The 18,029-nt window shown below is 52.6% G+C and overlaps 6 protein-coding genes across 6 annotated transcripts; 3 read left to right on the top strand and 3 right to left on the bottom strand.

Moving 5' to 3' along the window:
- Positions 1–391: 391 nt before the first annotated feature.
- ASPSYDRAFT_209043 (uncharacterized protein) lies at positions 392–6,660 on the top strand (the record flags this gene model as incomplete). Its single annotated transcript, XM_040843954.1, has 4 exons — positions 392–829; positions 885–1,100; positions 1,285–1,546; positions 1,598–6,660. The coding sequence occupies 4 exons, from the start codon at positions 392–394 to the stop codon at positions 6,658–6,660; spliced, it is 5,979 nt and encodes a 1,992-aa protein (XP_040698731.1).
- Positions 6,646–7,990, bottom strand: ASPSYDRAFT_209040 (carbon-nitrogen hydrolase family protein; the record flags this gene model as incomplete). Its single annotated transcript, XM_040843953.1, has 1 exon — positions 6,646–7,990. The coding sequence occupies one exon, from the start codon at positions 7,988–7,990 to the stop codon at positions 6,917–6,919; it is 1,074 nt and encodes a 357-aa protein (XP_040698730.1). The 3' UTR covers positions 6,646–6,916.
- Positions 7,991–8,127: 137 nt separating this feature from the next.
- On the bottom strand, positions 8,128–9,824 carry ASPSYDRAFT_135432 (uncharacterized protein; the record flags this gene model as incomplete). The annotated part of the gene is made up of 4 exons (XM_040840723.1): positions 8,128–8,456; positions 8,501–8,701; positions 8,745–9,307; positions 9,361–9,824. The coding sequence occupies 4 exons, from the start codon at positions 9,822–9,824 to the stop codon at positions 8,128–8,130; spliced, it is 1,557 nt and encodes a 518-aa protein (XP_040698729.1).
- Positions 9,825–10,222: 398 nt separating this feature from the next.
- Positions 10,223–12,091, top strand: ASPSYDRAFT_184286 (Zn(II)2Cys6 transcription factor; the record flags this gene model as incomplete). Its single annotated transcript, XM_040843546.1, has 2 exons — positions 10,223–10,273; positions 10,319–12,091. The coding sequence occupies 2 exons, from the start codon at positions 10,223–10,225 to the stop codon at positions 11,975–11,977; spliced, it is 1,710 nt and encodes a 569-aa protein (XP_040698728.1). The 3' UTR covers positions 11,978–12,091.
- Positions 12,092–12,192: 101 nt separating this feature from the next.
- On the top strand, positions 12,193–14,016 carry ASPSYDRAFT_49075 (sulfatase family protein). The gene has a single exon (XM_040847766.1). It carries the CDS (start codon positions 12,404–12,406, stop codon positions 13,928–13,930), a length of 1,527 nt encoding a protein of 508 aa, XP_040698727.1. The 5' UTR covers positions 12,193–12,403; the 3' UTR covers positions 13,931–14,016.
- A 224-nt stretch (positions 14,017–14,240) lies between these two features.
- Positions 14,241–17,721, bottom strand: ASPSYDRAFT_60708 (uncharacterized protein; the record flags this gene model as incomplete). Its single annotated transcript, XM_040849893.1, has 10 exons — positions 14,241–14,987; positions 15,228–15,539; positions 15,588–15,672; positions 15,722–15,788; positions 15,839–16,104; positions 16,149–16,303; positions 16,421–16,717; positions 16,814–16,997; positions 17,048–17,279; positions 17,445–17,721. 10 exons carry the CDS (start codon positions 17,719–17,721, stop codon positions 14,241–14,243), a joined length of 2,622 nt encoding a protein of 873 aa, XP_040698726.1.
- Between the last annotated feature and the right edge of the window lie 308 nt (positions 17,722–18,029).

The raw sequence follows: 18,029 nt of genomic DNA, 5'->3' as shown, positions 1-18,029 counted from the left end.
TTCCTACAACAGCAGACTGGTAGAACCATGGTTAACAAGCCCCGGATCTTGGTGCGGACGCTCACCTCCCGACCGACCCGGCTGTGAACCAAACACCCAGCACGAGACTGAACCCTGGAACCAACCCCCTTGAGTTCATACCAATATGCTGGCCATGTTCTGGAGCCCCGCACATGATGTTAAGACTGTTGTCAACAATAGCAACGGTCCCCGCGCACCCTGACGTGGTCGTGATGTTGGGACTTTTGTCATTTGGACAACAATAAAGGACGACGAGGATTCTCTTGGGAGCTGGTGGTTGTTTGTTCCACTGACAATTATAGTTATTGCTATTAATGTTCCATCCTAGTACCACCTCATAATATAAAGAGGGACGTCATTTATCAAGGCAATGGCGACCTCCTTCCAAGCTCATGTCCATAGTTCGTTTGAATCCCCGACTACTTCTCTCACGCACACCAGATGGGTTCCTGGTATTCCAGATGTGAATGGGGCTTCCACCATCTCCTCTTCCTTTCGTTCACGGACAACATCTAGTGAAACAAGCACTGCTCTGAATGACCTCTCCCGGACTCTACAGTACCGAAAATCTCACATCATGGACCCTTCCGCGGTTAACAGCGCCAGCCATGAGAGGATCCTGGACTGGATCCGCTCAGAGCGTATGAGAAAGCTGCCCCCTGAGGGAAGCAACTATGACAAAGTCCTTGTTCGGGCAAGGCTTTTCGTTGAACGACTTAACTCCTTTGAATTAGGGATCCAGCCGTTTGCGGGTGATAGCCAGACCGCGACGCAGCTGGCTTATATCTATTGCGCCACGCTCCTTGGGGTATGTTTAGCAGCAGAGTTGAAAGAGAGCTACGCTAATTGATATCTGAATACAGCTAGGTGAGGAGAACAGTGAAGCGCTGATTGACCTGTTTAATTTCTTCTATCGCTGCTCAACAGATCTCCACCACCTGATGGGTCGCGCAGAATTGTTCCCTGTCTCTCGCAGCATCAGGGACCAGGTCACTCTTGCTGTCGGCGACCTGGTGACGTTGGTTGTGGAAATTGCGTCGCATTTCCAAAAGTCTCTTACGGACATGAAATCCGGGTCTGTTGCGATTGATATCCACAATACCTTCTCTGAGCTCATCGAGAGCTTTCAGGCTCGGTGTGAAGATGTCGCTGAGCTGATGTGGCAGCACCAGGTCTCGCAAGAAGGTCTTGGACATCAAGGTATGCTGGTCCAACTCACATGTCAGGGTTTGAAACTAATCATGTACAGTGACCGATGTCAAGACGCTCAGAGAGTGGCTCCAGCCAGAGGATACCGTCCTCGAGCACATCACCAAGTATACCTCGCAGTTCGCTCAGGACCGCGAAGAATCGACATGTCTATGGGTTGCACCGCATCTGACTCGATTCATGAAAGGCGGCCAGAAAACACTGGCCATTACTGGCAGGCCAGGCTCGGGGAAGTCCATCCTGGCAACAGTGATCAATGACCATCTCCAGAGCCCGATTGGGGGTGTCTCTTACCAGGCCATCTTTGTTCCAATCAGTATGTATCCAGGCTGGCTATCATTGTCACAAGCTAATACATAAACTATAGACGGGCGAATTCCTGCCCTAACAACTCCCCAAGCTGTTGCCAAAACCATTCTCTCCGAATTGTTTGCAGTCAAGGTCGGAAATGTCGCTCTTTACAAGGCGCTCTCGGATACATATCAGCGCTGCACAAAGACAGTCAATGACGAAGAGTACGCGGACCTGCTCTGGGCTGCTGTGAAGAGCGGTCTCCATTCCAGCATGAAGGGATCCAAGCCGACTGTGCTCATCGTCGACGGAACAGACGAGTCTACCTGTGGACAGGATGTTCTGCTCAAAGGCCTTCGAGGCGCCAGTGCCGATGTGGACAACCTGAAGCTGATTGTGACCGGATCTGAAAAGCACGATGTCTTCCCTAAGCAGTCCACAGTCAATATAACCCCGGACCTCATCTCGGATGACATTGCTGCGGTGGTTCGGACTGTCTTCCACCACTGTCCGTCCTACAACTCGCTCGGTGCAGAGGACCAGGAGGTCTGCGTGCATCGAATCGTGAAGGCCGCAGAGGGTTCATTCCTTTGGGCCAAACTCGCCTCTAAGAGAATCCGCGACGAGAACACATCCAAGACCCGGCCCCTGGTGAAGGATATCGGCACTTTCGTCAAAGCAAACCATAGTGTCAGCGACTTTGCCAATCAGACTCTGAAATCCAATGCATCTCAGGCTGGAGTGAAGATAGTCGGCTGGCTGGCTACGGCTGCACGACCCCTGACTATCTCTGAGCTATCGAGTCTTCTGTCTATTCAGCCGGACAAAGGTGCTATTGTTGAACAGAAGGTGGAGCCCCTCAACCTTCTCAAGCCTTTCGCGTCGCTTGTGTTCTATCAGAACAATATGGTCTACCTGCGTCATGGCCAGCTGCGCAGCGCCATCTGCCACGCCATCAGCAATGACAAGTCCATTCCAGCCATCAAGGACACGCAGCTTGACTTGATTCGCAGGGTGTCGGTCTACATCAAGAACACAGTCACAGGAAAGGAGGAACCCTCGCTGGATACCCCGGATCCTCAACAGGCTCAGAGCCTCCTGGAAAAGCACACTCTTCTGGACTTTTCGCTGCGATACTGGCTGGGCCATACCAGAATAGCTTTCGGCTGCAACACAGACCAGGAAATATCCAAAGCCGGCCAGGCCTTGAACCAGGTCTTCCCGACCTCTCCGAACGTTCCCATGTTGGAAATGACGGTCTGGAGGAGAAAGCCAACTCCGTCGTTGCTCTCGTTGCATACTACGCAGGCCCGTCTCTACCAGCAGGTCTTGGGAACGAGGGATCCTGCTACCCTGCAGGCAATCTTGTGTCAGGCACTTTTCTTCCAGACGGTGCAGGATGTGCAGCCAGCTCAGGCGAGCGAGGTATTCTACAATGCTGCGAAGATCTGCCAGTCGATTCTCACGGTGCATCACCTTATCACCATGCGCATGACGAAGCACTTCATCGACTTTACACAGAAGACCACCACCAGCAATTCTGAGACCATGTCCAAGAGGACCGAGATGCTCCAGATTTTGGTTGAATGCTATAGAGTCCATTACGGCAGCTCCAGCGAGATGGTGATGTCAACCCTGTCACAGCTTTCAGAGCATTACCACGCAATCGGTCAAACACACAAGGCACAGGAAATCACAACCCTAATCCAGGGCAGTACTGGCGAGTCGCAGCAGGAAACAACAACAACTCGTAGGCCTTCAGAGCAGTCCCTTGTTGTTCAGCTTCATGGCAAGAAGGATTCTGTGGAGCACGGCACAGTCTTGACTCTGGATGAGACTTTCCAGGACGACATCGCCATTACCACAACATTCAACCTGGAGTCGCTTCTTGCAAAGGCCGAAAAGCTGATCCGAGAAGGTAGCTTGACGGCCGCAGAGCGCATCTTTGTAGACATCTGGCAGCAGACCAGCAAGGATTACCGAGTCCATCATTCCACCGAGTCGGAGCTGCGCATTATCAAAGCGATCACCGCATACTCGGACTTCCTCAAGTCTCAGAAGAGAGACGTCGAGGTGGCTTCCGTCTTGTCTAGCTTCTGGGAGGAGCATGGGCAGTCCATGTCCAGCTCCCAGGAGGTGGTCTCCCAGTTCATTGGCATTGCACGGCGGATGAGGTCCGTTGGGCTATCCTCGCAGGCCTTGAGCGTGTTGAAGCAATGCTCACAGCGGATCCGTCGCGAAGAGTCACTGTACGAGGAGATCCAGCAATACACTGTATCCACGTCCGAGGAAGTTCTCCAGCAGGCGGGTACGTCTACCTCGGCCATGACTGAGGCAGATCTCCAGGATATGGCCAGCAGCAGCTCCAATCTCTCTGCTACAGCTATTGACAAGCTGGTAAACCTGTACGTGTCGCAGCACCGGTGGAAGGATGCCACAAGAACCCTAAAGCAGGCGTTGCACGGTGCTTGGCCCTCGTTCTTTGTGCGCTCCCCGAGTGATGTGGCTTTCCCGCGCAGCAATGTTCGGTATTCTATTGACCTAGCACGGCGACTGAGACACTGCTACCGTTACAGACGCAACCTAGCCAAGGAAGAGGACACTTGCCTTCGTCTGTATCATGCAGTACAGCGTGATCGCAAGGCCGGCGGCGATGAGCTGTTTGACGGCGTTTCAAAGGGGCTGGTCAGTCTCTACGAGCGCACACGCCAGACAGACAGGCTTATTTCCATCCATAATGATATCCTCAAGGACTACACCCAACGTTACGGAGACGGTCACCCGTCTGTCCTTAAAGAGCTGTGGACATTGGCTGAATTGGCTCGTCCCGGCGCTGCTTGTGTGGATTATTACCAGCGCATCTTCGAGATTCTGAACAAGAACTCAGATACTTGCAGGCCAGAGGCGTTTGAGCCCCTGGTTATTCTCACGACAGAGCTTGTCAATCAAAAGCGCTACAAGGCTGCGCTTCAACCTTGCAGCCTCTTGTTCAAGACCCTCAAGCATCCCAACATCAACTCCAAGCTCCGCGATGACAAGTTTGTCAAATCAGTGTACGAAAGGTATATCAACTGCCTGCATATGACGCATGCGGAATTCCGTGTTATCCACGATGTGACTGCCGAGTATCGGAAGGCCTGTCTGTCTGTGTTTGGCAGCAAGGCCGTGATTACAATCGAAGCAACGAAGATTCAGGCCCATATCGCCCAGACCTCAACGGAATACGAGTCCGAGGCAGTTGAACTATACGAGCAGCTCCTGCAGACCGAGTCTGAAGAGGCTGACATCGATTACGAGGATATTCGAGCGACCCTCGCCGGTATATCCGAAGAGCAATCGAGTGCAGGGTCAAAACCAGAACATACTACCTCGCAGACCACGAGTCAGACCGTTACCACCTACCGTAAACGTCTGACCACTACCCTGTCTAGCCATGGATGGGCTCATGAGTCTACCCTGTCTCAGATGGAGGAGTTGGTGTCGCTGTATGCTCAGCAGAACGACACTCAAAGCGCCGTAGTCCTCCTCCACGACGCTGCTAGTCACATACTTAAATCAGACAGCTCATCTGTCGAAATCATCAAAGCTGCTAGGAGTATCGCATTCGGATACAGGGAGATCAGACAAATCCAACACGCATGGGAACTGGCCCAGGAAATCCACCGCCAGGTCATCACAGGGGAAAGTACCTCGGCCAAGTATAGCATAACGTCCAGCAAGCACCAGAGCCTGCTCTTCCTCGCGCAGCTTGAATACAGTCTCCGCGATGGAAGGGAGCTTTCGCTTACGATGAACGAGATCTACTCTTCGCTGATGGCAGAGTCTGTCTACTCTGAGCGTTTCCGCGCAGAGGCTCGATCGAAATCCACCAGTCTCCAGGGAATCCTGCCTACGGTTTCCCATCTGGAGGAGCTTTTCAATCTTCGTGGGGACGCGCCTAGCTCACACCTACTTATGGAACGATTCACGGACTTCTTCATGTCGCGCGAGGGTGAAGTGCTCGATCTCAACCGCCGCCAGGCCACCGTCTTCCTTTCTACGGTTCTCGAGCATTTCCGCACGCACTCGTCGCAGAATTTCCTACGCTCTGTGGCACTCGCCTCTCATGACCGCGTGGTCCATCTCCTTTCTGTAAACGAGCACCAGGCTGCCGCGGATCTCGCGCTGGCATCGTTCAGATACATCCAGGCCCACGACGGGTTCGCGACTATGACCACCATGAAGCTCGTCTTCAAGATGGGTCTCGCGATCTCAGCATGGGTTGTCAATCCGCAGGCCGGGTCTCGGTTTGAACAGGATATGATTAATATATCGGAGACGATCTGCAAGGAGATGCTTCGGCACTGCAAGGGGAAGAACATCGACCTCAGCCAGCTGGACGCCGTGCATCTCAACAATCTCATCAAGGTCCTCGACAAGCAGAAGGATTACCGCAGTCTCTCGTGGCTACTTACCTCGCTGTGGACGAAGCGGCAGATCTCGTCCCCGCCGCAGGCGAATGGTGGGTATACTCTCGCGCTGGGCCGTATGCTTGTTGTTACCAGGTACTTGGTGGGCGAGTATACCTCTGCTATCCGCTTGGCAGAGGATATTGTATACAACTGCGCAAGGGTCCATGGACCGGCGCATCCCAGTACCGTGGAGATGAGCGTCCTCCTGTCGCAGATGTACACCAGCGTTGCCCAAGGCTACCAGAACAAGGAGGACCAGCGCGAGCTGGCATACCAGTACTATAAGAAGGCTGCGGGGCTGCATGAGAATTCCCTGCGAGCCCTGGTTGATCCCAGCTCTGCGAGTATCGCAGGCACAGATGGGCTTTCTAGCTCTTCGAGCTCTGAACCGTCCAGCCCTGGAGGTGAGAGTGGCGCCGAGTCCTCCGGCAAACGGGCTAAGAAGCACCTGCATCTTCTTAAGCTTGCCATCGAAAGACTTGGCAACTGGCCCAAGGATTACAAGGAGTACGAACAGCTCAATTCAGATCTATTCACCGCATTTGGCAACGATCTGAAGGGCGTCGAGGGGGTGGAGAAGTGGAATCTGAAGCAGTTTGGCTCTGGGCGTGCGGAGGCCAGTGATGATTTGATTGCTCTCAAGTCGTATCCCAGATTGGATTTGAATTCTTTGGCTATTACGGTTTAGCAGCTGATACTGTCTTGACTTTTGTGGTGCTGTATGTACAAAAGTGCCTGTTACATATTGACATCTTATACCTAGCCGGGAAAGAGTAAACAACTTCCCACACGGTTGCAATTCTCTCGTTACTGAAGCTTGAAATATACTTGATTACTCCGAGAAATACCTGATAGCAAATAGTATCAAGTAGTAGCGGACTGATATATAATGATTCAGACACCACGACGATTCAAGCATAACAATATAATCAGACCTGAACAATCTACTCATCCACCTTCCTAGCCAGCCTAGAATCCTCCTCGTCCACGGCTTCATCCTTGAAAACAACAGGGTCCAAGCGAGTCCGATTAACCTGCAACTGAAAGACATCCAGCCGCTGATACCCGCCCACCACATCATGATACTGCTTGCCCTCCATGCACCTTTCCAAGTCCAAGTCTGCATAGATTATCCCCTCTTCATGCTGCAGGAATTCGCTTGCCTGCTGCTCTCCGGTGTCAGAGAACGTATATGCTGGGTGCAATGCACCGGTCGGGTCAAGAAACATGGATGCGCCGCGAGGAGACCGTTCAAGAGCACCCCGGACGGATTCCTCGTTACTTGCCCCTGCAGTGATGGTATCGATGGCACCGCTATCGAGAAAGCCCGTACATAGAACGCCGAAACACTTGGCCTCAAAGCAATGCGCCGCAGCACGGGTCCGGTTCGCAGCGACATTATCGTAGTTTGGTGTACCACCTGTAGATTCAGGCACCCTCGTCGGCCAGATCGCCGGCCAGGTCGAGATATGGATCTGCTCGGCCTGGGCCATGAGCGAGTACCGGGCAAGCGGGTTGGTGTTCTCGCCGCAGATCAGGTTGCCGATGTTGCCGTGGGCAGTCTGCGAAACGCGTAGGCCGTGTCCATCTCCCGGGCTCCAGGTGAGCTTTTCAAAGAAGGTGGGCATCAGCTTGCGGTGGTGCGTGAGCACTGCGCCCGTGTGGTCGATGAGGAGGTTCGAGTTGTAGAGGGTTGCGGTGCTGAAGCGGGACTTTTCGGAGATGCCCACGCTCACGATTGTCTTTGTGGCTTGGGCTGCTGTGCGAATGGCGTTAATTTCGTCCCCATCGGCGTAGACGGACTCGGTGGCCATGCGCTGGAAGAGGTCATGGTTCTCGGTGGGTGCACGCAGGGCGCTCCAGACAGGGAATGCGGGGATGAACGTCTCGGGGAAGACGACCAGCTGGGCTTTATTGCGTGCGGCCTCGTGGATTAGCTTGACGGTCTTGTCGGTGGTTTTTCTGGCCGACAGGAAGACGGGGGCGACATGGCAGGCTGCGACTCGAGTGACAGTCATGGTGTTGAAGGTTAATTAATAAGTGATACAGACAGTTGCTCTATTTATGTTTGATTTGGAGGCGGGAGTTCCCGCAGTTCCCGCCGTTACCGCTCTATAAATATATAAACAATATAGAAATAGAAATATGTACGTGACTACTGGAATCGCTTTGCTTCGTCCTTGAATTTCCTCGCCGGCACCTCCTGATGGAACAGATGATCCAGTGTCTCCGTCGTCATGCCCTTGGTCTCCGGAAGTCTGAAGAACGCCCAGGTCAAGAGAAGAATGGTGAAGACTGCAGCTGGAAACGCCGCCTTTCCCTTGAGATTCCCTTCTGTGGGATTGAGCATGTACGGCGCCACCACCGAGTTGAGGACCGAGAGGATGTAGTATGTGCCCCGACCCAGGGCGATTGTCTTCATCCTGAGATTGCTCGCTCCGATTTCTGCTGCGATTGCATACGGGATGGGCCCGATTGTGCATCCTGATGGATTAGCTGGGACTTCTCGGAGGCAATGGCAGACTTACCATAGCAGAAGAACCATATCATAAGCAGCGCACACTGGGCCCATTGAATGCCGGAAGACGCAGGTGCTACTCCCAGGAAGGCGACCACAAACATCAGAGGCAGCATTGATATAAGCCCCGTAATGTAGATGGTGCGGCGGCCAATATGCGTTTGGAATACCCACGACAGACAAGTGCCGATGAAGGCGAGAGAAAGGGTTCCTGTCTTGTTAATTTACAGACAGAACACTGGGAGGGGACATACCAAGGGAAATCTTAAACGAGTCGCCAGACGACAGGCCAGCAAGAGTGAAAAAATAGGTGATGTAGTTCTGAATAGCCCAGCCTGGGAGGAGTTGACATCCCCAGCTGATGATTGAGATCTCTGACCGTCGGCGATTGGTCCCCTGGAAGCACTCGCGATAGGAGCTGCCAATCTGCATGTCATGTTCCGTTTGAAGTGTGTTTTGGATCATGACAATAATAGAGTTCGTATCGATGACTCCCTCTGGTGCAGAGATGGTCCGTTTCAACGACGCCTCAGCCTCCTGCATGCGTCCCTTGCGAACCAGCCACCAGGGAGACTCGGGGGCGAACCAAGTTGCAATAAACAAGGGAAATGGAAACACCCACTGGAGGGCAAAGGGGAGTCGGTACGACCACTGCGAGGGAATGTCCAGAGTGCCGGTCAGAACACCGGTAGATAAAAGTCTTCCCATAACCCAGCACAGGTTCACGAATGTTGTCAGGTACCCACGTAGTACCATTGGGCATATTTCGGAGGCATACGATGGGGTGGCAGCCGCAAAGAAGCCCCATGGAATCGAGCTATAAAGAGCTAATTAGAAGAGAACATGGAGTGGGAGAGGAATGCCACATACCACAGTAGCTCACCCACCAGGAGCACTTCAATCGACGGAGCCAGGAATGTGATTGTTATAAACCCAGTCAGACAGACCAGTGAGACCATGATGACCTTCCTGGCTCCAAATGCTTCAGACGCCCAGCCGTTGGTGAAGGTGCCTAGCATCAACCCTATGAGAGCCACCAGGTTGAGACCGAGCTGCCATTTGGCCGGGATACTGTAGCCACCACCCTCTAATGGGACGCCGTATTTCTCTTGGAACTGAGGAAAGGCATAGAATGAATGTACAATTTGCATATCGTAGGACTCCATGACGGTGGTGAGTGAGATCAGGACCGACCACATGACGGCCGGCCGATAGTATCGCAAGGCATCTCGGACGCTTATTCCGGTCTCTGATCGTCTGCCAGCATCAACCTGTTCAGTCTGGGTGTCTTTGAGCTCTGTTGGGGTCCCATGGACTATCTTTGCGTCGGTCATCGTGTAGAAGTCACCGCAGCGAATGCATCAGTGCAGTGCTAGAGCGCAGAGTATGGACAATGGCCATTATATAGTATCCACGACTAGCCCAGATGATGCCATATGGTATCCAGGATCTCGTGCTGAGCAAGTAGATTGAAATTGATACACGGCAGTCGGCGGTAGTCGGAAACAGCAGCGAAAGGACAGAACAAGACGCACTTAGGAGACACGCAGCATTCCAACCCCCAGATTCAACTGGACCAGCCAATCGGAGACTCTCCAGAGTTCGCCATCTTGACCCCAGTTGTCGTCTTCCCCCGCACTGCACAGTGGACGACATGACTCGCCCACTCGTGTACCGACGCCGGAGAGAAAACCTGCAGCTGCCAGAATGATAGAACTGACCGACAGCCGTCATGCCTCGTCCAGCGCGTTCCCCATGTCTACAATGTCGATATCGCAAGGTAGTCTCGAGACCAAGGCCTTTACGGTGCAATGGCTAACAAAAACAGGTCAGATGCGACCGGCGACAGGATACCTGCGGCAGCTGCGAAAGACTGCAGTTTGCCTGCTCGTTCAAGCAGCCCTCAGGACAGAAGAAAGACCAGAGGAATGCGCAGTCTGTACCCCCAGAGCGTCAGCGCGCAAGCCGAGCATGTCTGGCGTGTAAGCGTCTCAAGGCCCGCTGCTCGGGCGAACTGCCTGCCTGCGACAATTGTCGTCATCGTCAAAGGCAATGTCGATATGCAGCTTCAGACCTGCCAGAGACAGCAGTCGCGTCGTCGAACACCTTGGATGAATTCAAGGAAATGGATGACTCGTTGGGCCCGCTGTTTCCCATCCGCCGTCAGGAAATGCTCGACGCCATCGACCGGTTCTTCCTCCATCTATATCCTATTGGCTCGTTTTCCTTCCTGCACGAGCCCTCGATTCGACAGCATTGTGCTGCTGGTACTTGGGATCCCTCGCTTGCTCTAGTGCTGGCCGCTGTCACCAATGTCTATCTATCATCAGACGACCGCCTGCTGCAGGAGTGTAACTCATGGATCCGTCGAGTAGAGACAGAGATCTGGGAACACCTGCACCAGCCATGCATTACTCGCGTCCAGTCTCTCCTATTAGTAGTGCACTATCACATCCAAACCGGCGAGTTCTCCCGGGCCTACATGCTTGCCGGGATGGCTGCGCGATCTGCCACGGCTCTACGGCTCAACTACGAACGACCCGAGCTGGGGCTCGTCGCGCAGGAAACACGTCGTCGTGTACTCTGGGCTCTAACCAGTGTGGACGGTATCTTTTCTGTTGGACTCCCCGAGTATGAAACCACGCCCTATGCCATCGTCTACCAGCAGCTTCCCTGCTCTGAAGAGGAGTATTCCAATGTAAATGAACCACAAAAGCATCCCAACCTTCTGGCTGCCTGCTTTCAGGTATCCAAGATTCAAAGAGACGTGATGCGACTGACTCGCCAGTTGGCTATATCAGACAAGCCTCTGGTGGAGCTGCCGGGTCTGGTTCAGGAGATCCAAAATGACCTCTGGCGATTACATTCAGACCTGGAACTGACCGCAGATTTTTCCATATCTGCTACAAATCAACCTCTAAAGATGAAGGAGTCGCGTTGGTTTCCTCGCTATCTTATGGCCTCGCTCTCCTGGCATCAAGTGCACTGCGACCTCTACCGTATCTTCTTGCCCGGCTATGCTGAGGCTGTCCCAAGGGTAATTATGGATACGACAGACGTCAACTTTCGTCATCATGCTGCTGAGATGTGTCGCATCCACGTACAGCTCATCTTCAAGATCCTGCGCGGCGTGCTCAAAGAAGCAGACGTACCGTTGCTGCCCCTTTACGTGGCTGTCTGCACCTACCAAGCAGCGCGACTGACCTTATTCCTGCCGTCTCTTCCCAGCGGGAATTCACGCATTACTACCGAGAATGCCATGAGCAGTGCGACTACGGCTCTTGGAATACTATACAAGTTCTTTTCGACGACGCCGTGGGCGCAGGATATCATTGCTGATCTCGAACGGCTGGTGCAGTCAGTGGGTGCGCCGGGAGTCGGCGGACATTCCGTACACGGTGACAGTGCTCGTCAACGACATAGCCAACTGGCAGTCCATAGTTTGATTCGCCAGGCGAACTTTGTGGACGGAGGGTACGAGAACTGACTCAGTCAAGCCTGGAGGCTGAGTTACGGACGGACGGATATGGGGTGCAGGTCTCCATTCGTGTTTGAATCATTTGCATAACTACTAGCCTGTATGACGAATATCTGTACCTGGTTAGTTTTGTAATGTGTTTTAAGGCTATCTTAGCGTCTGGACCCATTGTTCCGTGCCAATGTTTTGTCGCTGTTGCCGACTGCCGCCGACATCCGGTGGAGGACTATGGGGCTTGATACTCCAAGAACTTGTCTCCAAGGACCATTTGGGCTTTTTACAGTGGCAGGAGATAATGCGGAAAACTATATCCCCTCATCTGCCCCTCAGCTGCTTGCAATGGAAGAGTGTCAAGTCAAGCCCGTCCTCCATCCACCTCCCACGCCTGCGCTGTTACAACCCCTTTAGACAAAATTCTAGATTACAACTGCCAAAATGCCCTCCGGCAAACGCCCCAATATCATCTTCATCATGGCCGATGACCATGCCGCCAAGTCCATTTCCTGCTACGGCGCTGGCATCAACCACACACCGAACCTCGACCGACTCGCGACCGAAGGGATGCGATTCAATCACTGCTATGTGACGAACAGCATATGCACACCCTCTCGTGCAGCAATATTAACAGGCACCCATAATCACGTTAACGGGGTGATGACGCTCGACTCGAAGATAAACAAGCGCCTGCCGAACGTCGCGAAGCAGCTCCGGAGCGGAGGATACCAGACGGCCATGGTGGGTAAGTGGCATCTCGGGGAGGGGAAAGACCATGAACCGACTGGGTTTGATTATTGGAGTGTTGTTCCTGGTCAGGGCGAATATCATGATCCCCAGTTCATCGAGCCGGATGGGATGACCAGGGTGCCTGGCTACGCGACCGATATCATCACGGATAAGTGTTTGAATTGGATGCGGGAGCGAGATGATGAAAAGCCTTTCTTTCTGATGTGCCACCATAAGGCGCCGCATCGGAGCTGGGAGTATGATGCGAAACATAAGGATCTGTACAAGGATCCAGTTCGGCTTCCGGATACCTTCAGTGATGACTATAAGAACCGTGCCAGGGCGGCGACGGTGGCGAAGATGCGTGTCGCTGAGGATCTCACGTATGGGGACCTGGGACTCGTGCAACCTGAAGGGCCTGCTGAGATTGTAGGGTCTAAGATGATTGATCTGTGGTCGTGGCATGATCGAAAAGTCCCTGCGCCGGAGGACGTGACGAAGCTCCGTCTGATGGCGAAAGAAGATGGGAGAATCTTCACTTTCAAGACGCCCCAGGAACTCGCAGAGCTCAAGTTCCAGCGATACATGCAGCGGTATCTTCGCACGATTCAGAGCATCGACGATAACGTCGGTCGGATGCTCGACTTCCTTGACGCCGAGGGTCTGGCGGAGGATACCATCGTCATCTACACCTCCGACCAGGGATTCTTCCTGGGTGAGCATGGCTGGTTCGACAAGCGCTTCATGTACGAGGAGAGCTTCCAGATGCCGTTCCTCATCCGCTATCCGCGTGAGATTGCCCCTGGCAGCATTTGCGATGATATTATCTGCAATGTGGACTTTGCCCCGACATTCCTGGACTTTGCAGAGACTCGTGTGCCGACCTACATGCAGGGAGTCAGCTTCAGGGCCTTGCTGCAGCAGAATACTCCGGCGGACTGGCAGCAGGTTGCATACCATCGGTACTGGATGCATCGGGATGTTATACATGAGGCATATGCCCATTACGGTGTGCGAGACCAGCGGTATAAGTTGATTCACTGGTACAACGAGGACCTTGGACTCGAAGGTACTCGACCTGGAGGAGAAGAGAAAGAATGGGAGTTGTTTGATTGTGAGAAGGATCCGCTGGAACTGTTCAACTGCTACAACGACCCTGAATACAAGGAGGTTGTTGCACGAATGACGAGGCTGCTACAGGATAAGATGGAGGAAATCGGAGACGAGCCTGTTCATTAATACTACCTTATCATAATCGCTTTTCCAGATGTATTGCAACTGGGGTAAAGTTTTCCAACGCCAGAATCCCTCCGCAGGTCGTTAAACCTCCCCCTACACAATGTACCTGACCCCTCTAGGTGCCCTATGCTCTTTGTATGCCTCACCAAACTCGGTCTCTATTCAGCTTGTCAAGAAGCACACGTAGGATGACAGCAAAGATGATGGTCATGCAACACATGGCCCTAGAAGTACGCACTGGCAGATACTGTTACTCATTGTAAACTGACACATTACACCAAGATCATGACTATCGTACACAATTTCCCAGTTATACACTGATCATCCGCACAAACCGCTCCCCCAGCTCATCAGCAGCCATTGGATTCCCTCCAGTAAGCAGCTCGTGGTCGAGAGTAGTCTGTCCGATCTTCTCACCACCGCCAGTAACCATATCAGCGCCCTCACTCCGCAGCGCTGATTCCACCTTCTCGACCTCTCCGCCTAGTAAGGTCTCCATTGCCTTCTCCTCCGCATCGCTCCACGAGGTGATCTTGTACCCCTTGTACGCGAACGTCCCGTCGCCATACTGCTTTGTGCTGAGCAACGCATACGGCCCGTGGCAGATCGCAGCCGTCGGCTTGTTCTCCTTGTGGAAGAACTGCAGTATCCGACCTAGATCCTTGTTGTCGCCTAGATCTGCGAGCGGGGCATGTCCTCCGGGGATGAATACGCCTGCAAAGGTGGCCAGTTCCGCGTCGGTGATACTGCTTAGCGTGCGAGGGCGCGTGAAGCCGTTCTCGCGCTTCATCTTCTCGAGGAGCTCATTCTCGCGGCGACGTTCGTAGAAATTGCCCGCGAAGGCGAGAAGATTTTCGCTGTTCGGGTCTGGGACCGGTTCTTGGCCGTTGGGTGAGGCGAAGGTGATTTCGTGGCCGGCGTCGAGCAGCTTCTGCAGTGGTTTGGCGAGTTCCATTAGGAAGAAGCCAGAGGGTTGGTCCACCGTTTTGGTGGCGCCCTCACCCGTGGACTTCTTGAGGGGGAAGGAGTTGGCATCGCTGAGGATGATGAGGATCTTCTTCGACGGCATTGCAGTATTGTTAATTTGATTAAAATTGACAGTTGCCAGTGGGTTTGTTCGGAGTGATGGTTGTATATAAGTGTATTGTTAGTATGACATCACAGTGATGCACCCAACAACAATATGATCTAATCCTGCTATAAACAAGGTGGACTAGGAATAGCCTATTATATTATATATATACACTAATATGCTGCTTCAATGTCATCATGACGAACAGTTACACTTCAGTTACACTTTGAGTCGGTGAATCAACAGCCGCACAACCCAGTTCACACTGCCGGTCTCACCCTCCAACGAGACCACCGTATCGGTGATTCTGTCCATCAGTTCGTGTAGCTTGGTCTCAGTATATTGTATGCTACCAGCCTGCCTGAGTTGCTGAAGAACAATTTCCTTCAATGGTACGTCGAGGCCGCCCGAGGACCGCGATTGCTGCAATATCCCGCGCAGTTGCACATTCTTCGGCTGTGATGCCAAGGCGTGGATCAAGGGATACGAGAATTTACATTCGTCAAGATCTTCGCAGAAACCTTTCTGGCCAGTGTACTGCCGCTTCTGTCAGACTCTGTTGCTAATGGGTGCGCCGGATCATACCTCGTCTGTCAGGTTCTTGTAGTCGTCGCGGATCTGGAAGAACTCCCCTAATACGGAACTGAGAGATGTCAAGTACGCCTCTAATCTGGGACAGCTGTTAGATTTGAAAGGAGGTGTCGGCATATTTGACATACCTTTGCTGCCGCATGGGCGTAATTTGTACCATAAGCCGCGTGAGTAAACGGAAGAGACCGCCGGTTTCTGACAAATGATCAGCTTGTCCTCGATTTCAATATGAAGAGGAGACATACTCTGTCCTATCATATCTAGGTACTCGTCTTCCGATGGACACTCGCCTTGTCGTGTCCAGTAGAGATCGAAACTCTGGCCGATGAAGAGGTTGCGCATCTCCTCAAGATAGATATCCGTGCAACCTGGATCGGGTAATCGCCGTACCTTGTCCATCGCGTGAATGAGAAGATAGTTAGCTGAATTTATTGTTTGCTCCGGGCCAAAAACCATATGAGTGGCTGGTTTTCCCCGGCGAAAGGGAGAGGAGTCTTCGATATCGTCCAGCCTGGGGGTGTCAGCGAGGCTCTAGAAGGTCGTAAAGAAGCATACATTAAGGAGGCGTTGTGTAATGTCTGAGCGATGTCTTTCAATTGGTTAACGTGGTGGTCAGGGAGGACAAGCCAGACATTTAGTGCATCGATGAAGGCTTCTCGTACACCTTTAGAGGGCAAAGAGCTGATATATTCGGCCGGGCCGAGCAGATGCTGAGGCATGTCAGTAGAACATTCTTAATCAAAGCAACAATATTTACCCACCTCGCCACCAAGAGTGTCTTGCTCTATGCGATCATGCTTCTCGGCAAGACTAGACGACGATGACACCGAAGATCGCGCGGATCCGGACCAAAATGTAGGTGATGCATCCGATAAATCTGAGTCCGAGTGACTTCGGCTCCTGCTTTCTGCACTTGTGTGTGATTTATGGGTATTACCTTCGCTCGTCATCGCGGTATTGCCCTTCCGTAGAGCCCTTGCTGCCTCGGTGCAGAGCTTTGGGTGATATCGAGGGCACCGTAGACTCCAGGCTACATTGCCTGGGATCTGATGCCCTTCAGCCTTCAAGTACGACTGCAACTTGATATTATCTTTCCCCTCACCCGCCACAAACTCGGCTACTCTCTGTTTATACTCCCTTTCGTATCTGTTTGTGACTTATCGTACGCGTCGCTTCGCCTGTTGGATATCGAGACCGTCCCATTGCATAAAGAGCCACACCGCATTGGTCATTGCCGTCTTGTCACTCTCACTCTGGAACTCCTGCCACTCAATATCGAAGGAGAAGTAGTCATTGGCAAGGCCTAAGGCTGCGTAGCACGGCTTGACAATTGGCTCAATGATTCGTTGTTCTTCATTGCTTAGTTGAATACCCATGCCGAAGCGCATCAGCATATCAACAAATCTGAGCTGTCAGCCGTTAGAGCCCACTAGAACACAAGTATGGGGACTTACGGAGCACCAGTGTCGATAATCCTATAATCCACATATTCTTCCAGGTTACGGAATACGCGTGCTTTGTCTTGTTTCGCTGTTGTCGAAACCATTGTCTTCCACGAGTCGATGACAATTTCGGCACAGGGGGCATCGATGGAGAGGAGCTCGAGCAACATCTTGGACTGGATTTGCTTCGTACCGAGAACTGATCGGACGGTGCGGTATTCCGTTTCGTCGAGGGCGATGTTATCTGTATCCATGTTCAACTGTATTTATGAGCTGGGTTACGACAGTAAGGACTGCAAATGGGCCATACCGTCGACTTGGCCGCCGATTCAACAACATTATCATACAAGAACGCATCTATTGAGGTCACTAGTTAGGAACAGCCCGGATTTAGGGAGGCACGACATACATTCAAAGATATAACAAATTATAGGCAACCGTTCTGGCTTGCAGAAGGGTAGAACGACTGCGCCGAAATGGCTTTCCCACGGGTTACAAGAGCCCCAACGTTCAATCGGCCCGATGAACTGTTCCCAATCTTCTCGACATCGAAGTGAACCTTCGTTTGCCTTGTCCTCATGGTGGTGCCGTCGTAGCTCGTAGCCGTCGCAAAAGCCTGCGATGTCGGTTGTTGGGCCTTGTGCCCGGTAGGATTTTTGCTCTGGAATATACGCTGAGTCTCCCATATTTGTACAGAGTACGTAGCATACAATCGTTTGGTAGCTTTAATTCAGAGGCTGCGGCAGCGAGTATTCTCTGGCAGCCTAAATACGTCCCATCTGCCATTGCGCTCAGTCAAGTGAATCTGATACCCACAGTCTACGCTGTAACCAACTTATTACTTCACACCTCACTTCTCGGGCCGTTCCTGACCCAATGAATGGCTATGGTAAAGAGGCTGGACTGGATATAGAGCCGGGAACAAACGCGTGGAGCCGTGGACGAACTCTGGTTTGCATCGATATGACGTTCCAGGATGCTCCACCGGCTCCGT

This window comes from Aspergillus sydowii (genome assembly GCF_001890705.1).
Source record: "Aspergillus sydowii CBS 593.65 unplaced genomic scaffold ASPSYscaffold_12, whole genome shotgun sequence".
In the NCBI taxonomy this organism is placed as follows: Eukaryota; Fungi; Ascomycota; class Eurotiomycetes; order Eurotiales; family Aspergillaceae; genus Aspergillus; species Aspergillus sydowii.
Note: the sequence above shows the minus strand (reverse complement) of the source record. Positions and strands in the feature narration are given on the sequence as shown.